We start from the raw sequence: 27,623 nt of genomic DNA, 5'->3' as shown, positions 1-27,623 counted from the left end.
TGCTAACCACAGCACCCTGCCCACTATTATTTTCTCCAAGGGCTGGATGACATTTGGAATCATGGTGTAGAAATGTGGGTTCACACAGCAAAGCTTTTGGCAACCAAGCTTTACCACAACAGAGCTAAAGAGGGCAGATAAAGGTTATGAATTTAGTTCTAACCTTGACCGGTTAGAAAAGGTCACTGCTGTTTTTGTAGGGAGTTCATTTACAAGTTGTTTCAGAAAGTCATGCTTCGTATGGTATGTTCTGTTGCAGAGTCAGACTTTTGAATACCAAGAATAACAACACTACATACTGTTTACATCAGTAAAGATGTACAGATGTTTGTACACATTCATATTCATAGCAATAATTTAATTATTAAACAATTAAAAGTTGTCAGAAATTACAGTGTATAATGAATTGGGTAGTACCAGTAAAACAAGGCTTCAAGACTTCTTCCAAATAAATGTGTCTAAATTCGCTGCTTCTCAGCTCAAGGACAGCAATCTCTCAGAAGACAAAGGGGGCCGGAGCACACTGATTAATTTGCAGTCTTTAATTTTACAAATACTTAAGGGCTGTGAATTAATCAGTGTGTTTCTGTTCCTTTTGCTCCTCTCGAAAAGTTACTAAATCTGAATTTTAGAATAGAAAGCAAATTTGAAGATACAATCCACACAGTAAAAGTGTATTTAGTGAATCCTCAGGCTTGCTCTAACTATTACTATAAATACAACTAGCAAATCAATAAACTCAGCTTCTCTCTCACACGCTATCTGTGGCTCAGTACAATTGCTGTAATGAATTTAGATGCTAAAAGTAAATAAAATGAAAACTGACATCCTGTTCCATAATCTTAGGAGCATGAAAAAAAAACAAGTTTGTGAAGACGTTTCACCTCTCATCCAAGAGCCTTCTTCAATTGGGGTGACTGTAGCTCAGGTGGTAGAGCAGGTCATCTACTGATCGGAAGGTTGGTGGTTCGATTCCTGGCTTCGCCTAGTCTGCATGCCAAATATCCTTGGGCAAGATACTAACCCCAAATTGCTCTCCGATGCATCCATCGGAGTATGAATGTGTGTGAATGTTAGCTATAAAGCACTTAGAGAGATGTGCTTGTGCGAATGGGTGTGAATGGGTGAATGCACAAGTTGTGTAAAGCGCTTTGAGTGCTCAGATGAGTAGAAAAGCGCTATATAAGAACCAGTCCATTTACCATTTACCAATTCTAAAAACAAATGGTGCCCAGTGAGGTTTTTCCCCTTTGGAGGAGGTCATTGACCTACTATTGATCATGTGCATCATCACGAGTCAAGGTGAGAAAAAAGGCGTGGACAATTACAGTCATCAGGGGTTGGGGGGGAGACCATAGTAAGACCTTGCCTCACTATACCATGTGTATGATTGGAGTCACCTGAGGCAAGGTATGAAGCGCCTGGGAAGGAATCTCAGGACTGCATTGTATGCAGGTGGCTAATAGCTGGTGTTGTAAGCCACCAGCTCTGTTCAGCAATGGTCATCCACAGTGGATATAGATGGCCTCCTTTACTCCTCTCTCAAACTAGTTGGTATCTGACTTTTTTTTTCCTGTGCATCTTTGTGGATTTCTGGTGAGGTGAGATGTCTTCAGAAAAAGTCCATGTTCTTTTTTTAAGCTCTTAAGAGTACCATGAATGGACGACTGAGAACCTACACAGACATCCAGCTCCATACTACATAATATACAAAACAGCCTTTGCTGCATTTGCAGTGGAAAAAGTGATGAAAGTATTTATATTCAAAACAATCATCATGTATAGTAAATCCTCTAATGGATGTGCTTGTTAGTTCCAAAGAAAATAATATTTCCTCACAGCAGACATTCATTCAATATGCATAATAAGAAAAGAAGTGGAAATATTATTAGTGGCTTATTAATAAACTGTGACAGTGTGAGAGTGAGCCACCAATCCAAGTAACCAGAAAACTGAAACGAAACACAGCTAAATTAAATTTAGTTATCAGTATTTAGTGTTTATTATCTGTGCTTACCCTACTGGGACAAAACCAAATACTTTGTGTTTAAAACTTGCATACTAATACCAATTACAGCATCCTACAAAGATCAGTAGTACATAAACATAGTATATAGTGTATACTTTTAGTACCAGAGAAGAAATCAGTGATTAACGGACAGTAATCTATTGCCACCACAAAGGCTGTTAGCCACAGTAAAGGGGAAGCAGGCTCTGTGGTCCCCCTGATGTAAGTAACTGATAGAAACCATGAAGCGCCATAGAAACCACAACAAAGAGCTGTAAAAACCAACGCCTTATAGTTATAAAGTGTTATAAAGATATTAAGAAATAAGCGACAAACAGCACAGACGCTTTGTCACCTGAACTCTGACTGACACAGAGTTTAAGTGGTGGGTGTAATGCAGTACACTGTTATCAGCAGTAACCATACCTTATTAATGGCACACTCACAATCATTCTGACAGACTAGACGTGATCTAAGTTACTTTTGTTTTGCAGGTTGGACGTAGAAAATTAACATCTTCTTTTCACTGGAAAGTTTCTTATCTAAATGTCCAGTTACATGAGCGCAAATCTACAATCAGCTCATGTCGCTTTTCATTTCCTGTTTTAGCGTGATCTAATTTTTGTGATTCTTTGGGAAAAAAAGTGAAAAAGTAAATAAGTTTTAAAAAAATCAATCTACCGCAAATTTTATGGATTGGTTCTTTAGTCTTTTTTGTTTTTGCAATTCGTCCATTTGACAAAAATGAACTACCTTCTAGCTTTCTTTATGCACTCAGGGTCGTGTGTCAACTCCATCAGGGTATCCTTTAAGCACAGAAAGACTGGGATTGAAACTCAAACAGAAGCAACCGTTGCGATGCAGCAGGAAATTACATGTTGCTAAATCTGACAGGTGTGTTTGGAAAATCACTAGAAAAGTGCTGAGTCATTATTTGTAACTTGCATAGCCACTCCCACAGAGAGAGTTTTGGTTTTTTTACAACTACATTTCTCACAATAGCAAGCATGCACTCTAGATATGTGTCCTTGAATGGCATATTGAGACCTCTGTGGGCTGCAGCTGGCAGCTGAAATTGACCACTGACCCCTCACTATGCAGCTATCACATTACTAATTATGTATTATAAATATCACTGCTCACCATGCTTCAATTGAGAATTAAAATTGCATCCCCAGACTTTATTTGGCTTAAGGCAAAGGCACAAAACACTATGGTTTTATTTGAAGCATCCCTAATGAACAATGCTTTCTGAACTCTTGTTTGTAGTTAACCCTGATCTTTGGCCTCCCAGCTGCACCCACATGCCAACAATATCAGGCTCCACACAGCTCATTCAAGAGTAGGCGTGCAGAGGAGAAACGCTGTGGAGATCCCGCACCTTAAACCTCCTTTCCTATAGGTGTCACTATACGCGGACGCCCCACCCCCTGCCCCACTTCACTCTACTCCTCATCCCACCCACTAAAGCTCCGCGAAAGGGTGTGCTTTTTGAAGGCTGTATGAGGCTATAATACAGCTGCAGACAAGTCAAGTCGCCACTTGGTTTGACACCACGGGGAAAAAAAGCCTCCGAGGCAGAGGGGGAGCATACGCACAAGTACCCCCACCCCTCGCATCCTCCGTCTGAGCTCAGCACAGTGTCTCGTCTCTCCGGACATACCGTGGAGATGCGGAACACACGAAGGTTAATATAAAAAAGTTGGTGTAGTCGGGGCGCACGGTGAACACATAATGTGGCAGCTGTCGTGTAGCTTCTATTCAAGGTCAGTATCTGAGCACGGCCGCCTCACGGACGACTGTCTTAGGTAGGAGGGGGAGAGAGGAGACGCTGAAGGGATGCCGCTGTGCCTCGTTTACCTCCAGCATCAACGATGACATCTTCCACCGAAGAAGACGTTGATAGTCAATGACAAGGAAACGGACAAACTTGTGAAACGCCGCTACGAAGAGCAACTGAGGTCACTGGGCTGTTGTAAAAGGAAAAAAAGACACTCTTTCAGCATCTTGGCGTTTCCTGCTTTCTTTCCACAACGTCCTGTGCTGGAAGCGGCTGTTTACCTGGCTACAACAAGCGAAGAAGTCTAGCTAGCTAACGTTAACTGACATAATGAGGGGTCTGGTTCGGTTTCGCTTTGCTTCAGTGTCAGTTTGACGAACTGACTGTCAGAATCTTCTACGGTTGACGAGTTTTAACTAACGCGACACTACGAAGTGATAACTGGTACAACTTCCTTAAACTTGTCCGGTTTTTCAAGCCGACTTGTTAAAAAAAACCAAACAAACTCGGATTCATTTTCATTCAAGGTCGCCTTTGTTTTTCAGCAGTAATGCCTTCCAGGACTGTGTCACACGGGGCTTCGGGCCGGCTTCGTGGACTGTTCTTGGTGATGGTTTTAGTGTTTCTGGAGGGCTCCGTGTTTACCGTCGCTGTTGCCAGCTCCGACCAGCATTCTCCTACCACGGCACACTCGGGCGGCCACAAAGCGACTGACCATGGCAGTCACAACAACACTGGAAAGGCTTTCCCTGTGCTAGACTTGAACTACAAAAACGTACGGGTCCCGTTTGAAATCTCATTATGGGTCCTCCTTGCCTCTTTGATGAAATTAGGTGAGTGTGATGTTATGTGAAAGCTCCACGTGACCTGTCAGTATGAGTGCAGCCTTTTCTGGAAATACCTGATTTAGTGTTACCTTATTTATCCAAATTCTATAAGTCTCTCCTACATCAGGTAACAACCAGTTTTTCAGGTGAATAATTACATTATGAAAAACATGCAGAATTACAGTTCATAGACGGCACATTTGAATCAAAAGAGTTGAGTTAAAGTGCAGTTTTCCTGGTGATCAGATAGTAGATCGCACAGATAAATCACATGGAATGGAAGTTGTCAAGCAAACCAACCATAATCTTTTTTTTCTTTTAAAACAAAAAACAACCATAATCTTAAAGCATCATGTTTGACCCCTTGGCCATCCTACTTGTGTTGTGCATTAATGATTACTCTGGTATGCAGACTTAACTAGTTTGCTCAAAATAGCTCAGCTCAGTCTGTGAGAGGGCAAATCAATATTGCTGTTCAGGAAGATTACTCATCAGATATGCCACTGTCATGTGGTGAAGATGTTTAAGAGCTATATTCACTCCCTTCTACAATGATGACTAAGCAACCTGATACAGCAGTCTGGATATTTAGTCTTCAGCACTGTGGGGCCCTACCTCTACCTTGCAGTATTGTCCTGAGAAATGTTTCAGAAGCAGCTTGATTTTTTTCCCCCTTACTGTTTGTGTTCTCCTTTATACTGTCTTTACCATCAATTTCTCCTGGCTTTCTGCTTTCTACAGAACACTGCATTGTCCTGAGCCATCTCTTTTTTCTTTTTTTCTTTTTTTTAAATTATGAGAGCCAGCAGCTTGTCACTTGCCTGTGACATCAGGGGCCTGACTGAGCAGCAGCCTGTAGCCAGGGAGGATACTGCCTCACTGTCTGGGCAAGAAGCCCAGTATCTCAGGGGAGAGGACAGGAAGAGGGTCCACCTGGTTTGGGTAGCTTACTTGTTAGGATGCAGCTCAAGGACACAGAGTAAAAATGATAGATGAGCATTAGCAGAAAGTGTGAGCAGAAGGAATGAGGAAAGTACAGAAAGTCGAAGAAAGGCAAATTAAAAAAATTAGACTAGATGAATGTGTAGGCTGACAGCAGCAGCGGACAGTGGTGACCTTAAGCCTCCGATTATCCCTTGACTACTTAAAATGGGCTCTGAACAAAAGATCAAAGTGATAAAAAGTGGCTGCTACCCTGCTCTGCCTCAGCCGTGTCTCTGATTCATGTTCACTGAATTTATATCTTACAAGCAAAAAAGCACATTCACAGACCATTTGTCTCTGAAGCAACCTTGACTGTGCATGGTGCCTTTTCTCTGCCTTTTTTCAACTGAGTACTTTAGATAAATTGATTATAGCCACCCCCAAATCTTCTCACATGAATCAGAACCAGGGGATGCAATTTAACTGACAAGCTGCCATTACCGTAAACACTGGTTAAGAGTCAAAGCCTTTATATTCACAAGGTATCTATCTTTGTCTCTGTAATCAGGCCATAAACACTGTACCACAAATATCATATCTTATCTTGTGACCCCAAAGCTAAGTCCACTTGAAGTGCCCTCTATATATATATATAGTTCTCATAAAAACATATTGTTTTTTTGTTAAGACCAAGGCTGTGTTTGCAAGCATCCATTTTTTTTTTTTAAATTATGTTTTCTTTAATCGGGATGAAAAATATGCTTTAGCTGAATTTCTTTCCACATTTAGCATGAGTGTAATTTGTTACTTAGTAGAAATTAGATTGCAACCTGAACCTTATTTATTTCTTGTAGGGAAGAAAAAAAAAAGAATAGATCCTAACATGAAATGGCCATTGCCTTTTTTTAAGTTGTAAGCAGATTTGTGATTGTGTGATATAGGCTTTGTAGTGATAGATAAAAGAGTAAAACAATACCAACACAGATTTCCTATCCTCTCTCATAAAAAAAACAAACAAAAAAACCCCCAAAAAAAAACAAGCCCCCATGGCTGTAAAACATTGCAGTTCTTCTAGCAGAACTGCAATGTTTATAACTGCAATAATAACTCTAAAAAGAACAGTTTTGGCCTATATGGATAGTTCCCTCTCCTTTAAGTTGTCTATCTGCATAGTGGAAAAAGGGGTGTGACCGCTTTGACTGACAGTTTTCTTGACAAAGGAAACTGTAGCCGATTGGTGTTTGGGAGGCCTCACCTCATCTAATTTTAGTCTGTGAACCAGGCCTATCCTCAGTTTTTGTGTTCTTTGTTCATTTTAGAGCATTTATGGATTTATTAGACAAATAGCTGTTGGGGTTACAGGGCAGGAAGTTTGTTTTCCCTCAGCCAGAGTTAAATACTAGTATATTATTAGCCTGTCCTAGTAAATTAGCAGATACTTGTGTCTGTGCATTGTAACATTACAGTTTCTGGAGGCAGCTTGTTAGCCAACGTTAGCTTATAAGTTAACACTCCACCCTCTCTCCAAATATGGTAAGTTCCGGTTTCAAAACACTAGCATTGCAGTGGCCAAAATGCTAACAGTGAGACGGCAGAATTCAGAGTCCAAAACTAAAGAGCAATGTAATAAAGGTGTTTTTTTTGTTTTTTTTTTGTTTTTTTTTGGCTATACAAACTATGGTTATGAATCACTGTGGCTTAAATGTTAAGTGAATGAAAGCATGCATTTCCATTGCTCAGAAAATGCCACATTGAGTGGGCATATATGTAAGTGCACGGTTTTGTTGATGTTAACTAAAGAAATATGGCCTTGTTAAACAATGAGAAGAAGAACATAATCAGTGCCAAAACTCAACCCAGTACTGCAGCTCCAGCAGTTGATAAAATTGCTGATGGTGTTACATGTCTTTTGTGGTACCTTTTCGCACTTCTAACTGTTTTCATGTCTGTGGTGACGTCTTTGTTTCCTTCCCGTTTTTAAACTTGAGGGATTGCAAGCTTGTGGTTTGATTTGTTCCCTTTTGTGACTTGTAATCACTAGAAACTGTGTCTTGAGTCAAGATTCTGAGGCTGTTAGGCTAATTTGTTTGCTTAGTAAATAATCCCCCAGGTGACGCTCACAATATATATATATATTTTTTTTCTCTCATTGTAGGTTTTGGGGTTTTTTTTGGGTTTTTTTTTTCCAGCTACTATATATTGTTGAAGCAGCCTGCGAGAGTCAACCAAGGCCTGCCTTATGAGTAATTCAAGTTGTAAAGAGTGTGCGGCCTAAGACGTGATTCTTGATTTTTGCAGTAGAACTAAACAAGTTAGATATGGGCCTTAGGTTGTGTGGGAAATATTCCCAGTACAGAATTTGAAACCAAACCCTTGGCAAAGAATGACTCACTCTGTCACAAAGTCTACTCCACATACCTGTATGGTGTTATTTATTAAAACCAAGCCCAGATTTTTTTAACAAAGAAAAGTACTGACCTGCCACACTTACAGATAAATATCTTTGCTTAAAAATGCTTACAGTAAATACCAAGTGTGTTCATGCAAAAGGCTTTTAAAGCAATTGGACATATTGACCAACTGGTTTAATGATTTATAATCAGATATAATCAGCTATATCTCAGTTTAATGTAGAAAATTGCCTCATGGGTAGATAAATGCAATAAACAGCCATAGAAAGAAAGTTGCTTTACTAATATTATAAAGTAAGTCATGGCAAATCAGGCAACCACATCGAATTTTCATCCTTTTCTTTTTCACTGCTTTCAGTGTTTAAAACCTCAATCTATTCGCTTAAAAACCTGTGTTCAACTGACACTAGTTATGCTCACTGAATTGTACTCCACTCAGTTGTTATAGTAGAAGACAAAACTCAGAATCATATCCTTGCAAGGAAACCCCTGCGGCTGTTTTGTAAAGATATGACGTCAGGGATCATACTAAATTATACCACCACAAGGCCGTAATAAATAATTCAAAAACAATGCTGTGTTCCACAAGCAACTTGACCCCAATGGTCTGCACTGAACAATAACTCACAACAACTTTTATACAACACCTAACTGGGACTGCATCTCACTAAAATACATGCAAATCTTGGCCTCACTGTGAACGCCAATGTTATGGTGTTGGAAAGCTGCCTGCCGTATCACAATTACTACAAAGGAGACCAGATGAACGTCACTATTTTAAACAAAGAAACTCTTTAAATATGTTTGCTATCTTTTGTGTCTGTTTAATGCAGCTGATTTGGTTGCCAGTGGTTTGTAGTAAGTTACCTGGCAACAGGGCACACTTCCTGGTTTTGGGAATGACAGTGTAGTTCGTACTAGGCAGTACTGACACTGGCTACGCATCCAGAATTGAAAGAGCTGTTACCCTTTGCTAGTTTTCAATAACCTTGTTGCATAAAGGCTCCCAGGAGGCAATGGGGCAAGGACACAGCAGCTGCCCTTATTGAAAAGCAGCCATGAGAAACTGCCTAATCTTCTACTTTAAGAACATGGCATGAAAAAAGTCTTTATTATCTTACACACTACATGGCCTTTCAGACACTTATTTCCTACATACCCATGTCTTAATCATAATAGAGTTGTGTACCAGCTTGTGCCAGTGTTCTTTGAAGTTCACTTCCCTCCTTTTCTCTCTTATCTTCTGTGTTATTACCCTTCATTAGATGATTGCTGAAGGCCATAGTTGGAGTTGTGCTTAAGAGATTTAACAATGTGCTGTCAACACTTAGCTTAGGATGGATTGTTCAGTCTACTTTAACTTAACCTTTAGTAGAGGTGGGAATCACCATACATCCCACGATACGATATTATCACAATACTTAACGCACGATACGATATTATTGCAATTTTTAAAAATATTTTGCGATATTCAGATTCTGTACATAAAGGTAAACTTTATCAATATTCATTTTATCTAATAATAAAGTCTCGCACTCAGTCTTTCTCTCATTTCAGTCAGTTTTATTGTTGACAAACTGAACGGTTTGTATTACAGTCTAGTCCAACTTACCATCTGGTACAATTATAGCTATTCTGAACTATGAAATTTATGAAAACTATGCAGCCCCTTCAGCAACTGAAGAATTTGAAAGTAAATTAAAACAAAATATAATTTTACATTAAATAAAAAAGTTTTAAACTTAATTAAAATAAAACATATTTATTGCTGCCAAAAAAAAAGTTAAACACATTTGGACAGTGAAGGAATGTCAGGATTCTTGCTCAGAAAAGTCAGAGCATGTTCCAGTCCACAAAAACATTTTTTGTAACAAAATATCGATTTCTGCTGTCCCTGTATCGATACATTATTAGCAAACAAAATATCACGATACTACACAGTATCGATTTTTTCCCCCACCCCTAACCTTTAGCCCCCAATATTGCATGTGTTCAGAATTTTATATTTAGAAGGGTCTGTAATGATAGTGGCATACATGTCCAGCATGCACAGTCACCCATGAATGATTTAGAAATTTAGAACAGTAACTTCAAAATTACTTGAAATGGTTGCAATTATTTATGCATTATCAAGGAAGCAAAAGGATAAATGGATATGACCTACCACAGTTGTTGGCAGGCATTTTTGTGTAAAATGTTATCATGGGTATTAATTCTGAGGAAGGCCTTTCACTTTAAATTCTGTTCAGCTGAGTACCAATTAGCTTAGCTTGGGGTGTGCAGGCTGATTTGTGTAATTTGATGTCCCCCACACTAACAGATATCCCTGTAGTGTTGATGCCAGCAACACGTTTAGACGAAGCTTTGTAGTTATGTAACCGTGTCTATGGGAGTCGAGATGTTGTAATCACCAAGGTGCTAATTTGTGGTGCTAATTTAGCTTTATATTCGAAGCCTCTTGAGAGCACATCAACCCTCTCTTCTGAGAAGACACTGTGTTTTGGAAAATTCCAGAAAGAGCAGCGGAATTTCCATCCTGCTCACATCCCATCGTTTTGGCTGAAATTTCATAAAGTTCTTGTTTACTGTGTTCAAGCCGTTCTCATAGAATATCTTTGTTGACCCAGTTGGATACTGAGCTTCCCAGGAGGTTTAGGTGACGCTCTTTTTCTTTTTATATTAAGGTTATTTGAAAGAGCAGCACTTGAGTTCTGGCATCTTATCGTGGGGAAATGAAGTCTTCTTAGACCAGTTAAGATAAAGCCTCTAATCCTGCAGCTGTGTGACACACAGACATGCACTTGTTGAGCTTTCTTTTTCTGAAACACTGTTAATGTTGTGCTCAAGCTGCCCTAGCGGGAAACACACCAAGACCACCCTCACAAATGCCCAACTTGTAACTTGTGATGCTGGTGTTTTACATACCGTTAAGACATGTATGCTTATGTGCTTTCACTATAAATGATGCGTTGCGTTGTAGCAATAAACGTGCGTACTGGCATGAAGGTCTGATATTTACATGAGAAACAACCTGTATTATAACTGAGCACATTCTGGACTATGCACTAATTGGTCAACATTCATTTAGCGTGCCATTAATCACATTGTGTAAAAGTAAGCCGATCAGAGGGACCATCTTCATGCCTCATCTCTCCTTGTTCAAAAGAGGGGTACAAATCCAGCAGCTATTATTTCAGGTGGTACTGCTTTCAGTCAACCAACCACTTTTGTCCTATGATGATTGAACTTTGTAACTATGTTGCTCACTGATAGTTTCACATGTGCTATTTTAGATGAATGTATTCAATATTAAAATACCAAATTTATTGATTTACAGTGTAAAATGATCTTTCCCAAAAATATTGTTTTGTCTGGACGTGTTGTTGTAACCCTGCCCGGTTTAAGTTTCTGTTTATGCTGTGTTATTTATTACACTGCCAGCAAAATACTGACACATACCTGTGTATAGTAAAAACAGCCCCACTGTGGGATGCCTACTGCTGTCCCTTTGAAGTCTTTATTTACTGTTTTTCCAAAAGTTGCAGTTGTTCCATTGCCTCAACATGGATAGGCAACTTGTGTATGTATTTTGATAATCAGAAAGATAGGCTTTCAAATACACATATATACATATGTTGTTTTTTGGGAGTGGCAAAGTCTTACTGTGAGCATACAGTATTGACAGACTCTGTGCCGTGACATGAGCTATGTAGCCTCAAGCAATAGCACCTGATTGGGAAAGGTTATTTCAGTTCTCTGGAATGCCCACCAAATTAGATTAGCTGATCAAATAAAAATTTAATGTAAATTAAATAATAAAAATAAAGGTAAAATATAGCACTTATGTATTGTTTCATGTCCTGAACGTAGGGCGATAGTAACTTTATTTAAACTGCACGCTTGACTTTGTTGGTCTCTTGTGTCTCTCAAGATCTGTCTACATTATATCTTTTGCATGTTATTTTCATTTTTTTCCTTCAAGAGTACATAAGGTGATGGTATTAGGATCAGGGGTTACACAGGTCTTTAACATACCAGCAGCTGCAGTTATTTTTATTTATTTTTTTATTAAGATGTTGGAATGAGTACGTGAGGACAGGCAAGCTTTGGCAAGTCTATACAGCCCACACAAAATTCTTCCTTTTGCATTTCCTGCCTATATCACCAGTGCAGAATGGTGCATTTCATGCTGATGTTAACAGTGATGAATAAATTCAGGAGCTTATTTTTTGTGCACTATTTAAAAAAATAAATAAATGAAATAAATCTAAAGCACAAGAAGGAATTAGCTGTGTGGGTGGTAGCATAACACATAAGTGCTGTATGTTACAGATGATTGCTTGTGGTTTGGGGTTGACATGTTAGTTCTGTGTAATCTCTGTAAAGCAGAAAAGAGCTCGAAATAATTCCGGTTAATTTCAGGGTGTGTCCACACTATTTGTTTATTACTTAACATTTAACCCATAAACCAACACAATTATTTTTATTTTCACTTAAGATCCATTTCCTTCGATTTATACATTGAATTTGTATTACATCTGTTTTGTAGTTGACAGTGTGTACAGGTGGTCAATACTATATATACAAACCTTCTGCTGCTCATATCAAGCACTTGTTCATGTTTGCTGTTTCCTTATATAATATTGTCTCTTCTTTTGTTTCCATCCAGGGTTCCATCTGGTTCCTCACTTATCCAACATTGTGCCAGAGAGCTGCCTGTTGATCGTGGTGGGCTTGCTGGTAGGGGGAATCATCAGAGGTACTGGTGAAACAGTCCCACCAGTGATGGACTCTACATGTTTTTTTTACATCCTGCTGCCCCCCATTATCCTGGATGCTGGCTACTTCCTGCCCATCCGTCCCTTCATGGAGAACCTGGGCACAATCCTGATATTTGCTGTCGTGGGTACTCTTTGGAATGCCTTCTTTGTTGGGGGCTTGCTATATGGTGTGTGTCAGATTGGTACAGAAACCAGTTCAATTCTTAGCAGAATAGGGCTTCTGCAGTGCCTGCTCTTTGGTTCCATCATATCAGCTGTGGATCCTGTTGCTGTGCTTGCTGTGTTTGAGGAGATCCACATCAATGAGCTCTTGCACATCCTGGTGTTTGGCGAATCACTACTCAATGATGCCGTAACTGTGGTGAGTGACCAAACTGGAGTCTAAGTAGTACAGTAGACTGATATATATGAGGCAGACATTTTTCAGGCTAAAACTGTTTGGCATTTGGCATTCTGCTGATTTGTTTACCTGGGATAACAGGGACTAGTATATACATTTTATTCATACAACGTGTAACCAGCCCAGAGGCCAAATTTATTTTCATATTAAAAAATAAAAGGAGCTTCACTGTCTGCAAACAATACATTCTATCCTTAGCCCCTTGACTGGATTGACTAAGACATTAGTTCATGTCCTTATCACCCATCATAATCCTGTTTCTTAAACTATTCTCCTACCAATTCATATTCATTAGTTAGTACCTTTTTTTTCGTTATTCAGTTTTTCTTCCCTCTTTCACTCTCCCTCTCGTAGGTATTGTACCACCTTTTTGAGGAGTTTTCAGGCACTGGCTCAGTGACGTTGTTGAAAGGCTTCCTGGGAGTCATCTCCTTCTTTGTAGTCGCCCTGGGTGGCGTTCTAGTTGGAGTTCTGTACGGGATCCTCGCTGCCTTCACCTCACGCTTCACGTCCCACACGCGCGTCATCGAGCCTCTTTTTGTCTTTTTGTACAGCTACATGGCCTACCTGTCTGCTGAGATATTCCACCTCTCCGGCATCATGGCGTAAGTTTGTTCAAGTCTGGTATATAACAACCCACGAAAACCCCAGCGTTATAACACATTGTCAGATTGTGTTCTACATGCAGGATATGGCAAAATTGAATCTCAGTATTACTCTATATAATGAATAAGATTATTCAGTTTTACTGTGCAATATCACTGAATTTTAAGTGATTCAAAGTTGTGTAAATTTACAGTAATTGTACCACTGCTAAGTTGAAATTCATGGTACTCGAGTAATAATAATGGGTTGCATTTATATAGCGCTTTTTGAGACCCTCAAAGCGCTTTACAATTCCACTATTCATTCACTCTCACATTCACACACTGGTGGAGGCAAGCTACAGTTGTAGCCACAGCTGCCCTGGGGCAGACTGACAGAAGCGAGGCTGCCATATCGCCTCTGGCCATCACCAGTAGGGGGTAGGTGAAGTGTCTTGCCCAAAGACACAACGACCAAGACAGAGCTGGGGATTGAACCGGCAACCTTCCAGTTACAAGATATATAAATGCAATCCATTATTATTATTATTATTATTATTATTCCAGTGAAACCTAGTACACATTGTGACCAGTGCAGCAAGACACTAAGCAAGCAATTTCCAGTTAAACTGAATGTAGAATTGTCCATGTCCAAGTCTCTAAATACCATAAACTTTGTCACCTTTGGCCTGTTGTTTTATCTAATGCTTCATAGCTCCACATGTTAAGAAACTGAAACAAGCGAAACACCAGGCTGAGAGACTTCACAGTGATCGGATGTTATTAGTAGGCTGTTGAAACATAGTTGCACTGGTGATTGGGTGGTGTAGAAACTGCTCCGCTACCAAAAACAGGGGTTGCAGTGGCCTAATCAGAAAAGTAAGTAAATGAAATGCAATCAAAATAAAATGATCACTGTCAATAACAACCTCACCAGTCCCTTACTGGTTGGGACATATGTTTAAATTCATCCACTTAATCAAGATGACTGGCTTGTCTGGCATTGTGACACGTTTAATTCACCTGTTAAGAATGAGAATGTCTGAAGTGTATGTAAACCAGGGAGAGATCACCAAATTATATTTAACTGTTTCATTCACTTACAATGTGAATGATCCAGCCGACCTTCATTAGTAGAAATTAATAGATTTTAACTCTGGTTCTTTAATCCCTCTTTTAATGTCTTTATAGTGTTTTTTTTCAGTTTAGTTTTGTTTTGGTTTTTTTTGGGTTTTTTTTTGTTGTTTAAGAACAGTCTGAAACCTGAAGCGGAACCTGACCCATGTTGGATGTTGGCTAATCAGTGCTGTGGGTGGGACTATCGCAGCCATAAAGCTGCCAGAATGATGTCTTGTTTTTTGGCAGGGGGTTTTTCTCCACACTTATTGCTTGTACAACTGTACAACAAATGGAGAAACATGTTGAATTGTTCTCACTTCACTCCACTGCACTCTTAGAACCCCAGCAAGCAGTATAATGGCATGGCTACACATCTGAGCTGAAATCCGAAATGACTGATCGTTTGGGGAAAAACTGAATTTCATCACCCATGGAAAGTAGTTACAAAGAAGAAGTTCTTCCTGATTCCAACATAGCGTTACATTGAGTGAGATACTCTTATGTTGTACTGGACCTCTCCTCAGTGTTTAGATGCCATAATCTTTATATATTCTTACCACTGGGTGAAAATTACACTTATATACATTCAGGAAAATTATATTCTATATATAGCCAGTGGTTTGGAAAACTAATCTAATCTAATGCCACCTGAACCAAGCTCGGATTTAGTGGCATGTATAGCATTTTCTGACATACTATTTCATCAGCTCTTGTAGTACGTAGCAATTGATTTTCTGTTTACTTTCAGGCCGTTTAAGATTGCAGGTCTTATTGATGTTCCTGGCGGGAGGTGCTGATGCAGTTAGTCTCACCCCTAAGTCAGGAATGATGGATATGTAGCTTCAAGGACAATCCCTTGCCTGCAGCTGTGTTGCCCCGTCATATTAAAATCTGGATTTGGTTTTTTTTGTATTACTGGTCTGTGAAAGAGGAAAGAAAGAACTTATTGATGTGATTTCCTTTTATCATTTCTGCAAAACCTTGAAAGAAAAGGCAATACTGACAAGGAGGAGGAATGCTGACCAGCTGCTGTGAATTATTGAGCATATTTGTCAGTTGCTTTTGGCCCTTTTTTGACACACAAACATTGCATGACTAGACTAGATTAGAAGAGGGAAGTGGCTGCCAGAAAGGAATTGTGAGATAACTTTGTTTATTTTTCCAAATTAGTCCGTAACTGAAACTCTGAGCTGTTTTTTTAGTGGTCACTCTAACTGCCAGCTCAGGAAAACTGATACTACTAGGGCTGGGCTATATCATTACCGTTCACGGTAATACCGGTGTAATGTTGGGCAAGGATAGGAAAATGAAATATCGCGATAGAATGTGGGTAAAACGCGCATGCGCAGTGCCTTTGTTTACATACGCACATGGCTGCGACGCAGAACGAGAAGAGCGAAAGTAGATCGTTGAATGAAACTATGAACCAGAACTGGTTTGTAAAAATGCTGCAACTTCAGTGGTGTGGAACTGGTTTGGCTTTCGTCCCTCAGATACACAACAGAGCACTATTGTTGGTAGCGCATGCTAGCGGGCCGTCGTTATTACCGTGTTTTTTGGAAAATACGGCACACTTAAAATCAGTCCTTTGATTTTTCTGAAAATCGACAGTGCCCCTTATAATCCCGTGTGCCTTATGTATGAACTCCGGTTGTGTTTACTGACCTCGAAACGATTTTATGTCGTACACGAAAATCTGTCATATGTTTCAGTGCGACTTTGCTAAGCTACGAAGCCGCACCGCTTGATGGATTGTCGGAGCATTACGGCTATCGTAGGCGGAGCCTCGCGGAGTGATATGTACTGTGCTTCAACATAACATTACCGTGTTTTGTGTGTGTATAACCTCTTTTTAAGTTTTGTGGATATTATACATGGTTATGCTGAGGATATGTCGGCCAATTTCCACTGGAAATACCTTTTGGTTAAACTGTCAGCAAGGAATTTGCATTTGCACTGCAAATTTTTTTTTATATAACTTTAATGCACATAAAAAGCTGCTTGTGTAAGTGCAAAATACATTGAAGGGTTTTTTTTTGCACTAATAAAGTGGAGGAGTTGTAAAATATTTTGTCTAGTGTCCATTATATCGTCAGTTATATCGTTATCGCAAATTTTCAAATGCATATCGTGATAGATATTTTTGGTCATATCGCCCTGCTCTAGATACTACTTTTAACCATGTTTTCCTTTTAAAACATAAAGTGGTTCTGTGTTATATGACTTTATTGTGGTCAATAATGTTTTCAATTGGATGAGAAATGAGACCAAAATAACCCCACATTAATTGTTTCTGTATATCTAAAAACAATCTGTTATTACCATTTCTCTTTCCAGGTTAATAGCATGCGGCGCGGTGATGCGACCCTATGTGGAGGCCAACATATCCCACAAGTCCCACACCACCATTAAATACTTCTTGAAAATGTGGAGCAGTGTCAGTGAGACTCTAATCTTTATTTTTCTGGGAGTGGCCACGGTTGCTGGACCTCACGATTGGAACTGGACCTTCGTCACTGTCACAGTCATTCTGTGTCTTGTTGCACGGGTTATAGGTCAGTCCTGCTTCTGTATTTTTGCACGACTTCTTCAAATATATGCATGAAAGCAAATTTCAAGTGTGACATAGTGTCATGCAACAGAGGAGTATATTTGTTATATTGCTAGCGTTCAAGGTTAGTTTGCTTTTTCTTTTCTTTGGCAAAAGAGGCGATTGGGTTACATTGTGATTTGCACAAAAAGGCCGCATTCTTAATAAAAGAACTGGGATTAAGTGTTTCCACCATGTGTTATTACACAGCCGTTGGTGGAATTGCCGCTGAGGATTTCTCCACTGAGTTGTCACAAGTTCTTCTTGTTATTGATTTGTCATACTCTCCAGTGTCTATATATATGTGTGTTGCCGGGTTGGCATTGAAAGTGAAAGTATCAGTGACTGCAGGGTTCTCTCACTATATATATGATCAGTCATAAGTCACACACATCTTATTTGGATCATATGATACAGCATCTTGTGATGGAAAGCAGTTCCAAGTTGTTCTTGTCTTGTGATCATTCCAGTGGTTTTTTTGTTTTGTTGTTGTTGTTGAGGTGTTCAATGCTTTAGAGTGTATGCTTTAGCATTTTTCATGTGTTGAAGAGTGTTTTTTTTTTCTACCTTTCAGGTCATTTATGTCACTGCTATAGATTTTCATATTTCAGTGGCTTTGGTTGATTTGTGTTCATGAAAATTACCTAATATTTTTAAGTGGATGTTTTGCCTTCCTCATACAGCAGAAAAAATTGCTCAGATTAATTCTAACTGACCCTAAGAGGTTAACCCAAAGCTAGAACAGCACAGAAAGATACGGAGAAAGTTGGATATTCTTCTGAAATCTTCTGAGATTTCTGTACTTTTTGTTGCAATCTAAAGACACTAGAAAGATTGCATTTAGAACACTTACAAAATCACTGACATACAAAGCCTGACTAATTTGTACACTGTTCTTTCCAGGTGTTGTTGGTCTGACCTTTATAATCAACAAGTTCCGCATTGTCAAGCTGACCACCAAGGATCAGTTCATTATAGCCTACGGTGGCCTGCGAGGTGCCATTGCCTTCTCCCTTGGTTTCCTGCTTAAAAAAGAGCACTTTCCTGAGAGGGAAATTTTCCTCACTGCCATTATCACTGTGATTTTTTTCACTGTGTTTGTTCAGGTATGAGTACTCTATTTATTTATGTATTTATTTATTTGTTAATCAGAAAACCCCTCACACGGCAGCAACTCAGTGCATTTAAGCACTGGTCAAGATGTAAAGATGGCCTTCTGAAATTCATATCTGGCATCAGGATGGTGACTTTGAATATGCCATGGTTGTCAGTTCCAGACAAACTTGGTGTTAACATTCAGAATTAGCTGGTTTTCCCACATAGCCCTCTCTAAAGTTTACAGAGAATGGTCTGAAAAAGAGAAAATATCCAATAAAGAGAAGTTCATGGGGCAAAAATGCTTTGTTGATGCCAGAAATCAGAGGAGAATTACTAGACTGTTTTGAGCTGAAAGGAAGACACCAGTAACTCAAACCCTAGAGCAGGAATTCACACCAAGCACCACTCCTGTCAGCTAAGAACTGAAAACTAAGGCTGCAGTTTGCCCAGGCTTGCCAAAATTCGACAGTCGAAGATTGGAAAATGGAGTTTGGTCTGAGTCTTGACTTGTGCTGCTGCCGATGGGGTCAGAGTTTGGTGTAAACAATGTGAAAGCATTGATCCACCCTGCCTTGTATTAAGTGTTCAGAGTGCTGCTGGTTGTGTAGTGGTGTAGGGGGGGGACATATTTTTGGCACACTCTGGACCCTTAATACCAACTGAGAATCATTTAAATGCCACAGTGAAAAGTGGCTGGTAAGTGTAGGTTAGACATCACATCAGTTGTTATCACGATATGTATTTCTACCCACTCATGTCCATCTCTCAGCAGCATTAATGCTGGCTTGCAAGAGAGCTCCTTTTGGTGTAGTATATTTGCATCTAATACATCTAGTTTGAATGTTTCCTGTACTGTTTGTCTGTCAATTTAGTCTCTCAGAACAAATGTTTTTGCAACCATTCATGCATGAAGAGAATTAAACTAAAATAATGAGCTCCTGTTTTTGAAAATGTAATTTTGTGCTGTAGGTGTGTACGCTAACACAAGTGCAAGTGAGAAAATCTGTAGATCAAATGCAAAAACTGTGAAGGAGTAACAGATATGGGTCTAAAGACATGCAGTTTTGCTCTGAAAGCTTTGTTCTGGAAACATGAATTCAAGATAAAGACACATTCAGTGTTGCACATGCATTGTGTTTTGTTTATTTTAAGCACTGCGGTGCATCACTTAGCCATGTCAGATAAACCAGTCTCCAGGTGGGATTGTAGGAAGATTTTCAGAGGTTATTTGGCCCCAGACACGCAGTAACTAAAATAAAACCCTGAAAGCACATTCTCTGGCTTTAAAACTTAGATTTCAAACATATTTTATTCATGCTGCTGGAACTCTGGTTCTGTCGCCAGCGCAGACCGGGAGTTTGTAATTAGAAGCCTCTTTTACCTCCAAGGTTTAGTTTGTGTCTGTATCTGCATGAGCATTGTTATTTGGAAGTTTTACTGATATGAAGTGAAAATCTTCATTATTTTAGTTGTCAGTCGGCATATGAATGAGATTTCCCTTTTTTGGGGTACTTGTGTTTGTCTCCTCGTGGCCATTACACTAGGAACTGAGCCCTTAACAAGTCTGGATTTATGATCTTGGTCATGGCTAAATGTCTAATTTAGTGTCAGTAATGTTTTAACTGGCATGACTGTTTATTCAAGATACTATTTAAGTTGGTAGGACATTCGTGATGTTTATAATGTAGTTAAATGTTAAACTACAGTACAGAGAGTGTTATATTTCTGTAATTATGAGCAGGCATTATTACAAGTGTAGAAAGATGATAAAATTCACTCAGACTAAAAATAATGGGTCTTTTGTTCAGGCTCAGATGGCAAATTGTTAAAAAATACAACCAGTCTTATTGGGCCAGTCTGACATTGATTAGATGTGCCAATGAGGTGAAAGTGCAGCATTTTAATCAAATCGCAAGTTCCCTGAAGAAAGGAGTGTCATCTTTGAATGTTCTTGTATATTAGTCCTTATATATGTATGGAGTAAACATGAGGTGATAAAGGCAAAGGCTCCTGTGCATACATGCCTGTATTATTAAACAGCAGGAATCCTCTGTCATCCAGTTTATGCCATTACCGTTAACCAGATGGTTGTCTTAATCTATTTAATAAGCAGAATGATACATTCAAGCTGCCGAGGTGCAGAGCGGTGCAATCATACCATATAATAACATAAGAACATTTCCAGTATAACTAAGTGAAAGTTAATTAAGAGAATGAAAGATGCTGATGTTTGAGAAATAACTCGGACAAAAAACAGAAACAATGTTTGCAGTTTAAAAAGCAGATACATTTACAAACATGAAAACAAACATTATTAGGCTTTATTATAAGATAGGGAGGATGAAGGGAGACCCGCACAGAAGACTTGTTCGTGTTATGCAAATTTTTAGCTCCATTTTTACATTTACTATGTAACAAACTAGTTTTGCATAATTTTGTTGAAATCTGGGACTTCCTGTACATTGCAAAATATTATGTGCTGTGGGATTTTCTAACAAATGTGCATTGTAACACTACTCAGCCTTCAGCTGATTTCGGTAACCGGGACTGATCTGATTTAAAAAGTGTGGAGCTTCTTCATGACTTTGACAAAGAGATGCAGAAATGTTAGAAAAACATTACAATATGTTTTAATTGTTTGAACAGACGGGTAGATATGCATTTATTTCTGTCTTTACCACGTTAACCACTGTAGGGAAGTGTGTACATTGCATAATGTTTTGTTCCTCTTATCCTCCTTGAAGGGCATGACCATCAAACCCCTGGTGGAGCTGCTGGCGGTGAAGAAAAAACAAGAGGCCAAACGCTCCATTAATGAAGAGATCCACACCCAGGTACAGCGCTCTGCCTTCAGCCATTCACAGCAGTCAACTGTCAGTTGCAGTGATTGCACAGACAGATGAGTCCGAACCTTTTGGGATGTATTTTGACAAATACTGGAATTATTTGAACTAATGGAATTTCAGTTCAATGCAGTTTTATTTATGTAGCACCAAACAGTCATCTCGAGCCACTTTATATTGTAAGGAATGTGTGCAACATCCACCCAACCATGAATCAGTCCTTTTTCTTAGCTGCTTATCAAACTTGGGGTCAGTGTGATCTAGAGCCTATCACAGCTGTGGGTGAGAGGCAGTGTAAAACCTGGACAGGTCACCATTCCATATAAGAGCTAACACAGAGAAATTGATATCCAGGCACCCACGCAGCCACACCTATGGGCAAATTGCAATCACCACTTAAGCTAACAAGCATATGTTTGGCAAGAAAGGTGTTACACATACCTTTCAATGGTAGTTATGTAATATCCTCCTGAGAGCTGAGGAAAAAAATAATCTTTCCATTGAACTTTTTTGTGATCTCCTGCCTCTTTGGAGCTAAAAGAGGCCCCCCAAACACATGAGAAAGCCGAGGATGTCCTCTATTTAGTACATCAGGACTTGGTAGGGTAGCTCAAATAAGTCAAAAGATATAGACCAAAAACAAATTCCCATTAGAGAGGACATAAATGAATAGCCTGGTTCTCAGGAGGATATGTGAAATGCTTTTCGACTGCTGAGGCCTCTGAGGTCGGTTAGGTTTTCACACTTTGGTCGTTGCTCCCACCTACTGACGCTGTGGTGGTACTGCATAGTTGTATAGCATGTTTGATGTACACGCAGCGATTGTCAATTCACACTTGGATCATAAAATTAGTTTTTGGTGACGCGTACTATAATGTGCCTATAAAGGCATCTATGAGTCACCAGCTTTTGATGCAAAATAAGCAGGCAGTCCTAACGGCTTGCCCTTCACTGTAAAACACCAGAGGTTAGATTCACTCAGATGCTTGAGGAAACTCCGCACTAAGTTATATTGTGGCAAATAATCTGTATACTAGCCCATTTTCTGCCATCTCCATTGTGTTTGGTTGCTTTTCTTCATTTCCCAGTACATTGCTGCTGGGATACATTTCTCGGCTTGGCAGTGGTATCGGTGTAAATTATATTCCGTTTGTATAACTATAGAGCTGAAAAGGAAAATATCACCTTGAGATGGTAAGATTATCTGAAGATATTCACTACATAATGTGGTGTTAAATCGGACACCGTGTACTGGTTTCTGTATTGAGGTGTTGAATAGACATAAGCTGGTCTAAGGAGAAACCCCACAGTTAAGGATTTTGTAGCTGAAGAACGTTACAGAATGGATCCCTATATATTGATCTTTTCATTATTTAGCTTCCATTGCTGCCGCTTTTAAAAATGAGACCTTTTAACCCCCACTGTTCAGGGCAGTCTTTATGTGAACCAGTTACTCCTGACAAAGCAGAAGTAGATTGCACAGTTCTGCTTAATGACTTGTTCCCATAGCAACACCAACTGTCAGACTGTCATCTGCAGGCTTAGTCAGAGCACCGGTCTGATTGGCGAGCCAGCTGCGGTCTGAGCAACAAATCCATTGGTGTGTTTCTTCAGTTCTCTGAGCAGGCATGGTGCCACTGTTAAGAAATTCTGTCAAATCAATCACCTGGCTGCTGCTGCTGGTCATATCTCATAGATTCTGTTTTAACCTGAATTGTCTGCTGCTGTTTACTACAACGATGATGATGATGATGATGATGTCGGACTAATCTCAGAGGGTGTTTACAACAAATGTAACAGCAGTAATGCAAGAATTACAAGATGTAGCTGAGTATTGAGTGTAGTATAAGAGTGAATGTAATCATCGTTACACGACAAATACTTTTACATTCAAGTGGTATGCTGTAGATGGAGGGATGCAAAATATAGAAACTTGCAATTGTGACTTACATAAAAGAAATTTGCTCTAAATCCAGTAAATGTAATATGTTCCTTTGGATGTAATTTATAATAGATGGAGGGCTGCTTTTTGCATCTTTGCACCACTCTGAGCCTGTTTTACTATATATGAGACTTCTCCCCAGAGAGGACCTGGGTCAGTAGAGTCCAGAAAGTCTGATTCATTCTGGAGTACAATTTTAAGGCTCTTCAACAACTATTGTGGCTTTTTCCCATCCCCAGTTCCTTGACCACTTACTCACTGGCATCGAGGATATCTGTGGACACTATGGACATCACCACTGGAAGGACAAGTATGGATTTTAAAGAGAATCAATCTGACATAAAATTATTAATTTTATAACTCAAATATAGCTAACTGTAACAATACTTATTACAAATTACTTGTATGTATCGACTAGTTTGAAATATTTAGTAGTTGCTCTTTTTTTTTCTTTTTCTTTTTTTTTTAAAATTGTTAATTGTCAAAATTGAAATTGTTGAACTTGGCCTCTTCTTCATCTAATTACAACATTTATTTATTTATGTCAATAAATGCAGAAATGTTGTTGCCAGTAATTAATTCATGTATTTCACTCTTTGTCTCCGTCTTAATTTTTCGCTCCCTTCGTCCTCTCAGACTCAACCGCTTCAACAAGAAGTATGTGAAGAAGTGCCTGATTGCCGGCGAACGCTCCAAGGAGCCGCAGCTCATTGCCTTCTACCACAAGATGGAGATGAAACAGGCCATTCAGCTGGTGGAGAGTGGAGGGGGAATCAAGATGCCTTCTGCTGTGCCTTCCACTGTTTCCATGCAGTGAGTGCTAAACAGCATCGTGCTCAAAGTCATTTTTATCGTAATGTTTTTTGTTTGTTAGTTTGTTTTTTACAGTGTTGGGAACATTTAGGTGAACGCAATTCATCTACTCACTAAATTGTACAACAGTAGTGACATTAAGGCCTGATATGGTGGTGTAATACATAACCACAGGAAAAAATGTCACTGATATCATAAACATGAGACACAAATGAACATATGACCATATATATGCTCATTCTTTGTGTGTGTGTTCGTACATAATTATACATTTTTAAAGACATTTTTAGCCTATTTTTACTATTTTTTGGGTTTGCGCATAGCTTTGAAGTTGGGGAGACTGATGACAGGCAAATGGCTCATGCTTAAATGGCCACTGATGCATTACAGATTCTTTGCTAATACATTTGTATAAACAACACCTTCTCTCTTGTTTTTCTTCTACCAAGTAACAAGGAGTGTTTGGTAACTGTAAAGGTCTTCTTGGATAGTTGTATTATCCAAGAAGGATAAGCAATCAGTGATAAATCACTAAATGAATCCTTGACCAGTCTTAATTTCTAGTGTAAGTGAGTCAATCTTCACCAATTGTGAAATGGTGTATGCACAGTAGGAAACAGTAGTATGAACACAAAGGAAAATCCTTTGTTATGTTGTGCAGAAAGAGAAGTAGCTGTGCTTCATCAAATGTGTCTAATCGTTAAGCATCATTGATGTGTTTATACACGTTTAAGTTGTGTAACTGTTGTGCTATACAAACACTCTGTTATTTTATTTTATTTTTCCCCCCTGTGTCATTGTCAGGAACATCCAGCCCAGGCCTCCTACCAAGCCTGCACCAGAGCGAGCTATTCCACAGCTGTCTAAAAACAAAGAGGAGGAAATCCGGAAAATCCTCAGGACCAATCTTCAGAGGACACGACAGAGGGTAACTTTGCTTACAAATGAATAGTTAGACTCTTTATTGATATGCTTGTTTCTCATCTGGATGAAAAATTGGTTTTGTCTCAATGGAAGTTAAGCATTCCATAATAAGTATTGATTGGTGCTCACAAGGGATCTCCCTCCCATTAGTTTATAACATATTTATTGATTTTTGAGATAGACTTGGAGTTAAAATAATTAGTTCTGCACATTTTGTTTTTGTTAAAGGACACAAAATTAATTTATTTAGTTTGGTAAAGAATTTTATTAGTTCTGATCATAACCTGCCTAAATGTGCAGTGATGTTTGCAGGACTGCAATCTCTTTAATGTGTGTTCATGTGTCTGTCTTTCTCAGCTGCGCTCGTATAACAGACACACACTGGTGGCCGATCCTTACGAGGATGGACTCAGCGATTTATTCCTAAAGAAGCAAAAGATGTTTCAGATAGAGAAGAAGGTATGTTTCCGTTTTTGAAGTCGAATTTTTTCGAACATGAATAACAGAACAGAACAGAATAAATAAATCTGTATTGAAGAAAACGTCCTTCTGTGACTCAAAGTATATTTCATAGAAACAAAGGAGCAGTTTTTCTACCTTTTTTTTTTTTTTTTTTACTGGGTAGCCAACAGTATAATGATTCAACTAAAACTATGATTTGAGTTTTAATTAGAGTCCACCCTCATTCTCTTAAATTAATTTTCCTGTCACAAATAGGAGCTGTTTGATTCTCACAGTTGAGTGGCTCTGTGATTATTTTCATTTTAGCCAGCCTGTAATTAGATAATAAAAATAGACTTCTGTTTAGGCTAAATTGAATGTGCTAGAAGTTACTGTAGGCTCAAGATGATGTCTGCAGAGTTTAATGAAGCGACACATAATTTTAATAAAGTTTCTGTATAACATTGATTAATGATGTCTTTATCTCTGAGCTGGTTCAGTTTGGTTGCTGTATTTTCCAACCAATTACATGAGACAGAGACTGGATTTCTTGCCATCTGAGTTTTGTACATTACTGATTTTGAATGTTTAGATATAGAACTCTGCAAAAGTCTCAAGTCACCCACATTTCTTTGTTTTGCGTACAAGGACTCAGGCTTTATTGTAGTTTTTTTTCCCCCCAAAGTGATCTTGAACAATAGTTCTTCAGCCTTTCTAAAGGTCTTACAAAGTTTGTCTTTGAAGATTGTTTGCTTTTCCACCCATTTTGTTTTACCTCACTATTTTCAGAGCAGTGTTGTTTTTCTTTGTTTTGTTATTTGTGTGTCGTAAGCTGCTTAACACTGAGGGATGAAGCATAAAAAAGCACCTAACTCGAGGGATGAACCAGGGTTGTGTCTGCACATACCAAACTTAGCAAATAACCAGTTTTAAATTGTATTTTTATGCATTAAAGGCACCAGCAGCCTGTCACAAAAACGCATAATTTTTTCCTTTTTTATTTAGTTGAATCTGTGACAAATGGAAAATGTAATACAATTTGACAGACGGGGTGAATCAATATCTGAAAGTCATGTCCTTAATAAATAGGAAAGAATTCAGCAAAGACCTGAGAAAGAACCTAAGAGGTGCATCTGGCCCTTCAGTTAATCTATCTACTGTTTGCTAAAGCTTCATCAGAAATGGTCTCAGAGGAAAGAGGGGCTGTCAAGAGCCAAAGGAAAGATAGTAGGGAGAAAAGGCTGAGGTAGGACAAATTACACAACTGGGCTGAACGTCATTGGCAACAGGTGTTCTGGAGTGATGAATTTATATTAGAAAATTTTTGGATCAAATCGTTGTCGGTATGTATGGAGTAGCAGTCTGTAAAGCACAATGGAGGCTTTGTCATGGTTTGGGGCTAAGTTTCAGGCGGTTGTGTTGGGCAAAATTGATGGAATTATGAATGAAAAGTACCATCAGATTTTGATCCAGCATGCAATATCATATACAAGGCCTCTGATTAGCAAGAGCTTCATTTTTAAGAATGACAATGATTCCAAACTCACTACCATTGCAGTAAAAGCATTCCTGGAGAGAAAAATACACAGTGGCACACTGTCAGTGATGGATTGGCCATCCCACAGCCCAAATATTAATATTAGTAAAGCAGTGTGGGATCACCTTTAAAGATAACAACCAAGGAATCCAGCCAACATGCGAAGAAGAGCTTTGAATGTCCTACAAGAAACGATGAGAAGTGAAAACGTATTAAAGAAATTACAAGAAAGCTTTCTTAAGAGGCTTCAGTCAGTGCTAAAGAAGAAAGGTGGTCATAGCAAATATTCACTTTTAGGCTTGTTAGAATTGTACAAACTCTATTTTTGTCTTTATAAACTATATTTTCATGCATGTTTCCATGTTTCAATAAGTGTTGCACCCCTTTTCTATGGCCAGTTTTTGACACTTGTACAATACTGTATTATACGTTTTGCTTGATTACATGGAGAAGGCTGAACCATCCCACACCAACAATATCTCTGTTTTTTTTCCTAGTTAAAGGAGATGAATACCTACCTGACGGTCCCTGCCCCTCCCCCTGATTCCCCGACCATGTGCAGAGCCAGACTGGCCTCAGGTAAATGCATGTCTGAATCATT

General features: G+C 39.0%; 1 protein-coding gene across 3 annotated transcripts in view; it reads left to right on the top strand.

Annotated features, from left to right (window-relative positions):
• Window positions 1–3,450: 3,450 nt before the first annotated feature.
• The window catches only part of slc9a1a (solute carrier family 9 member A1a), a 29,928-nt gene continuing 5,755 nt past the window's right edge, over window positions 3,451–27,623 (top strand). Inside the window, exons 1-12 of one of the 3 annotated variants that reach the window (XM_085177525.1) lie at window positions 3,453–4,232; window positions 4,334–4,621; window positions 12,620–13,092; window positions 13,486–13,736; window positions 17,172–17,389; window positions 18,328–18,530; window positions 21,267–21,356; window positions 23,547–23,617; window positions 23,944–24,120; window positions 24,925–25,048; window positions 25,402–25,503; window positions 27,520–27,601. In XM_085177525.1, coding sequence (XP_085033651.1) covers window positions 4,339–4,621; window positions 12,620–13,092; window positions 13,486–13,736; window positions 17,172–17,389; window positions 18,328–18,530; window positions 21,267–21,356; window positions 23,547–23,617; window positions 23,944–24,120; window positions 24,925–25,048; window positions 25,402–25,503; window positions 27,520–27,601 — 2,074 coding nt within the window. In that variant the 5' untranslated portion in view covers window positions 3,453–4,232; window positions 4,334–4,338. Of the gene's footprint in view, window positions 4,622–12,619; window positions 13,093–13,485; window positions 13,737–17,171; window positions 17,390–18,327; window positions 18,531–21,266; window positions 21,357–23,546; window positions 23,618–23,943; window positions 24,121–24,924; window positions 25,049–25,401; window positions 25,504–27,519; window positions 27,602–27,623 lie in introns of all 3 variants that reach the window. The other 2 variants (XM_085177526.1, XM_085177527.1) reach the window with 2 other exon arrangements.

The sequence above is a fragment of the Neolamprologus multifasciatus genome, chromosome 11, assembly GCF_963576455.1.
Source record: "Neolamprologus multifasciatus chromosome 11, fNeoMul1.2, whole genome shotgun sequence".
Classification (NCBI taxonomy): Eukaryota; Metazoa; Chordata; class Actinopteri; order Cichliformes; family Cichlidae; genus Neolamprologus; species Neolamprologus multifasciatus.
This window is presented reverse-complemented; position numbering and strand designations above follow the sequence as displayed.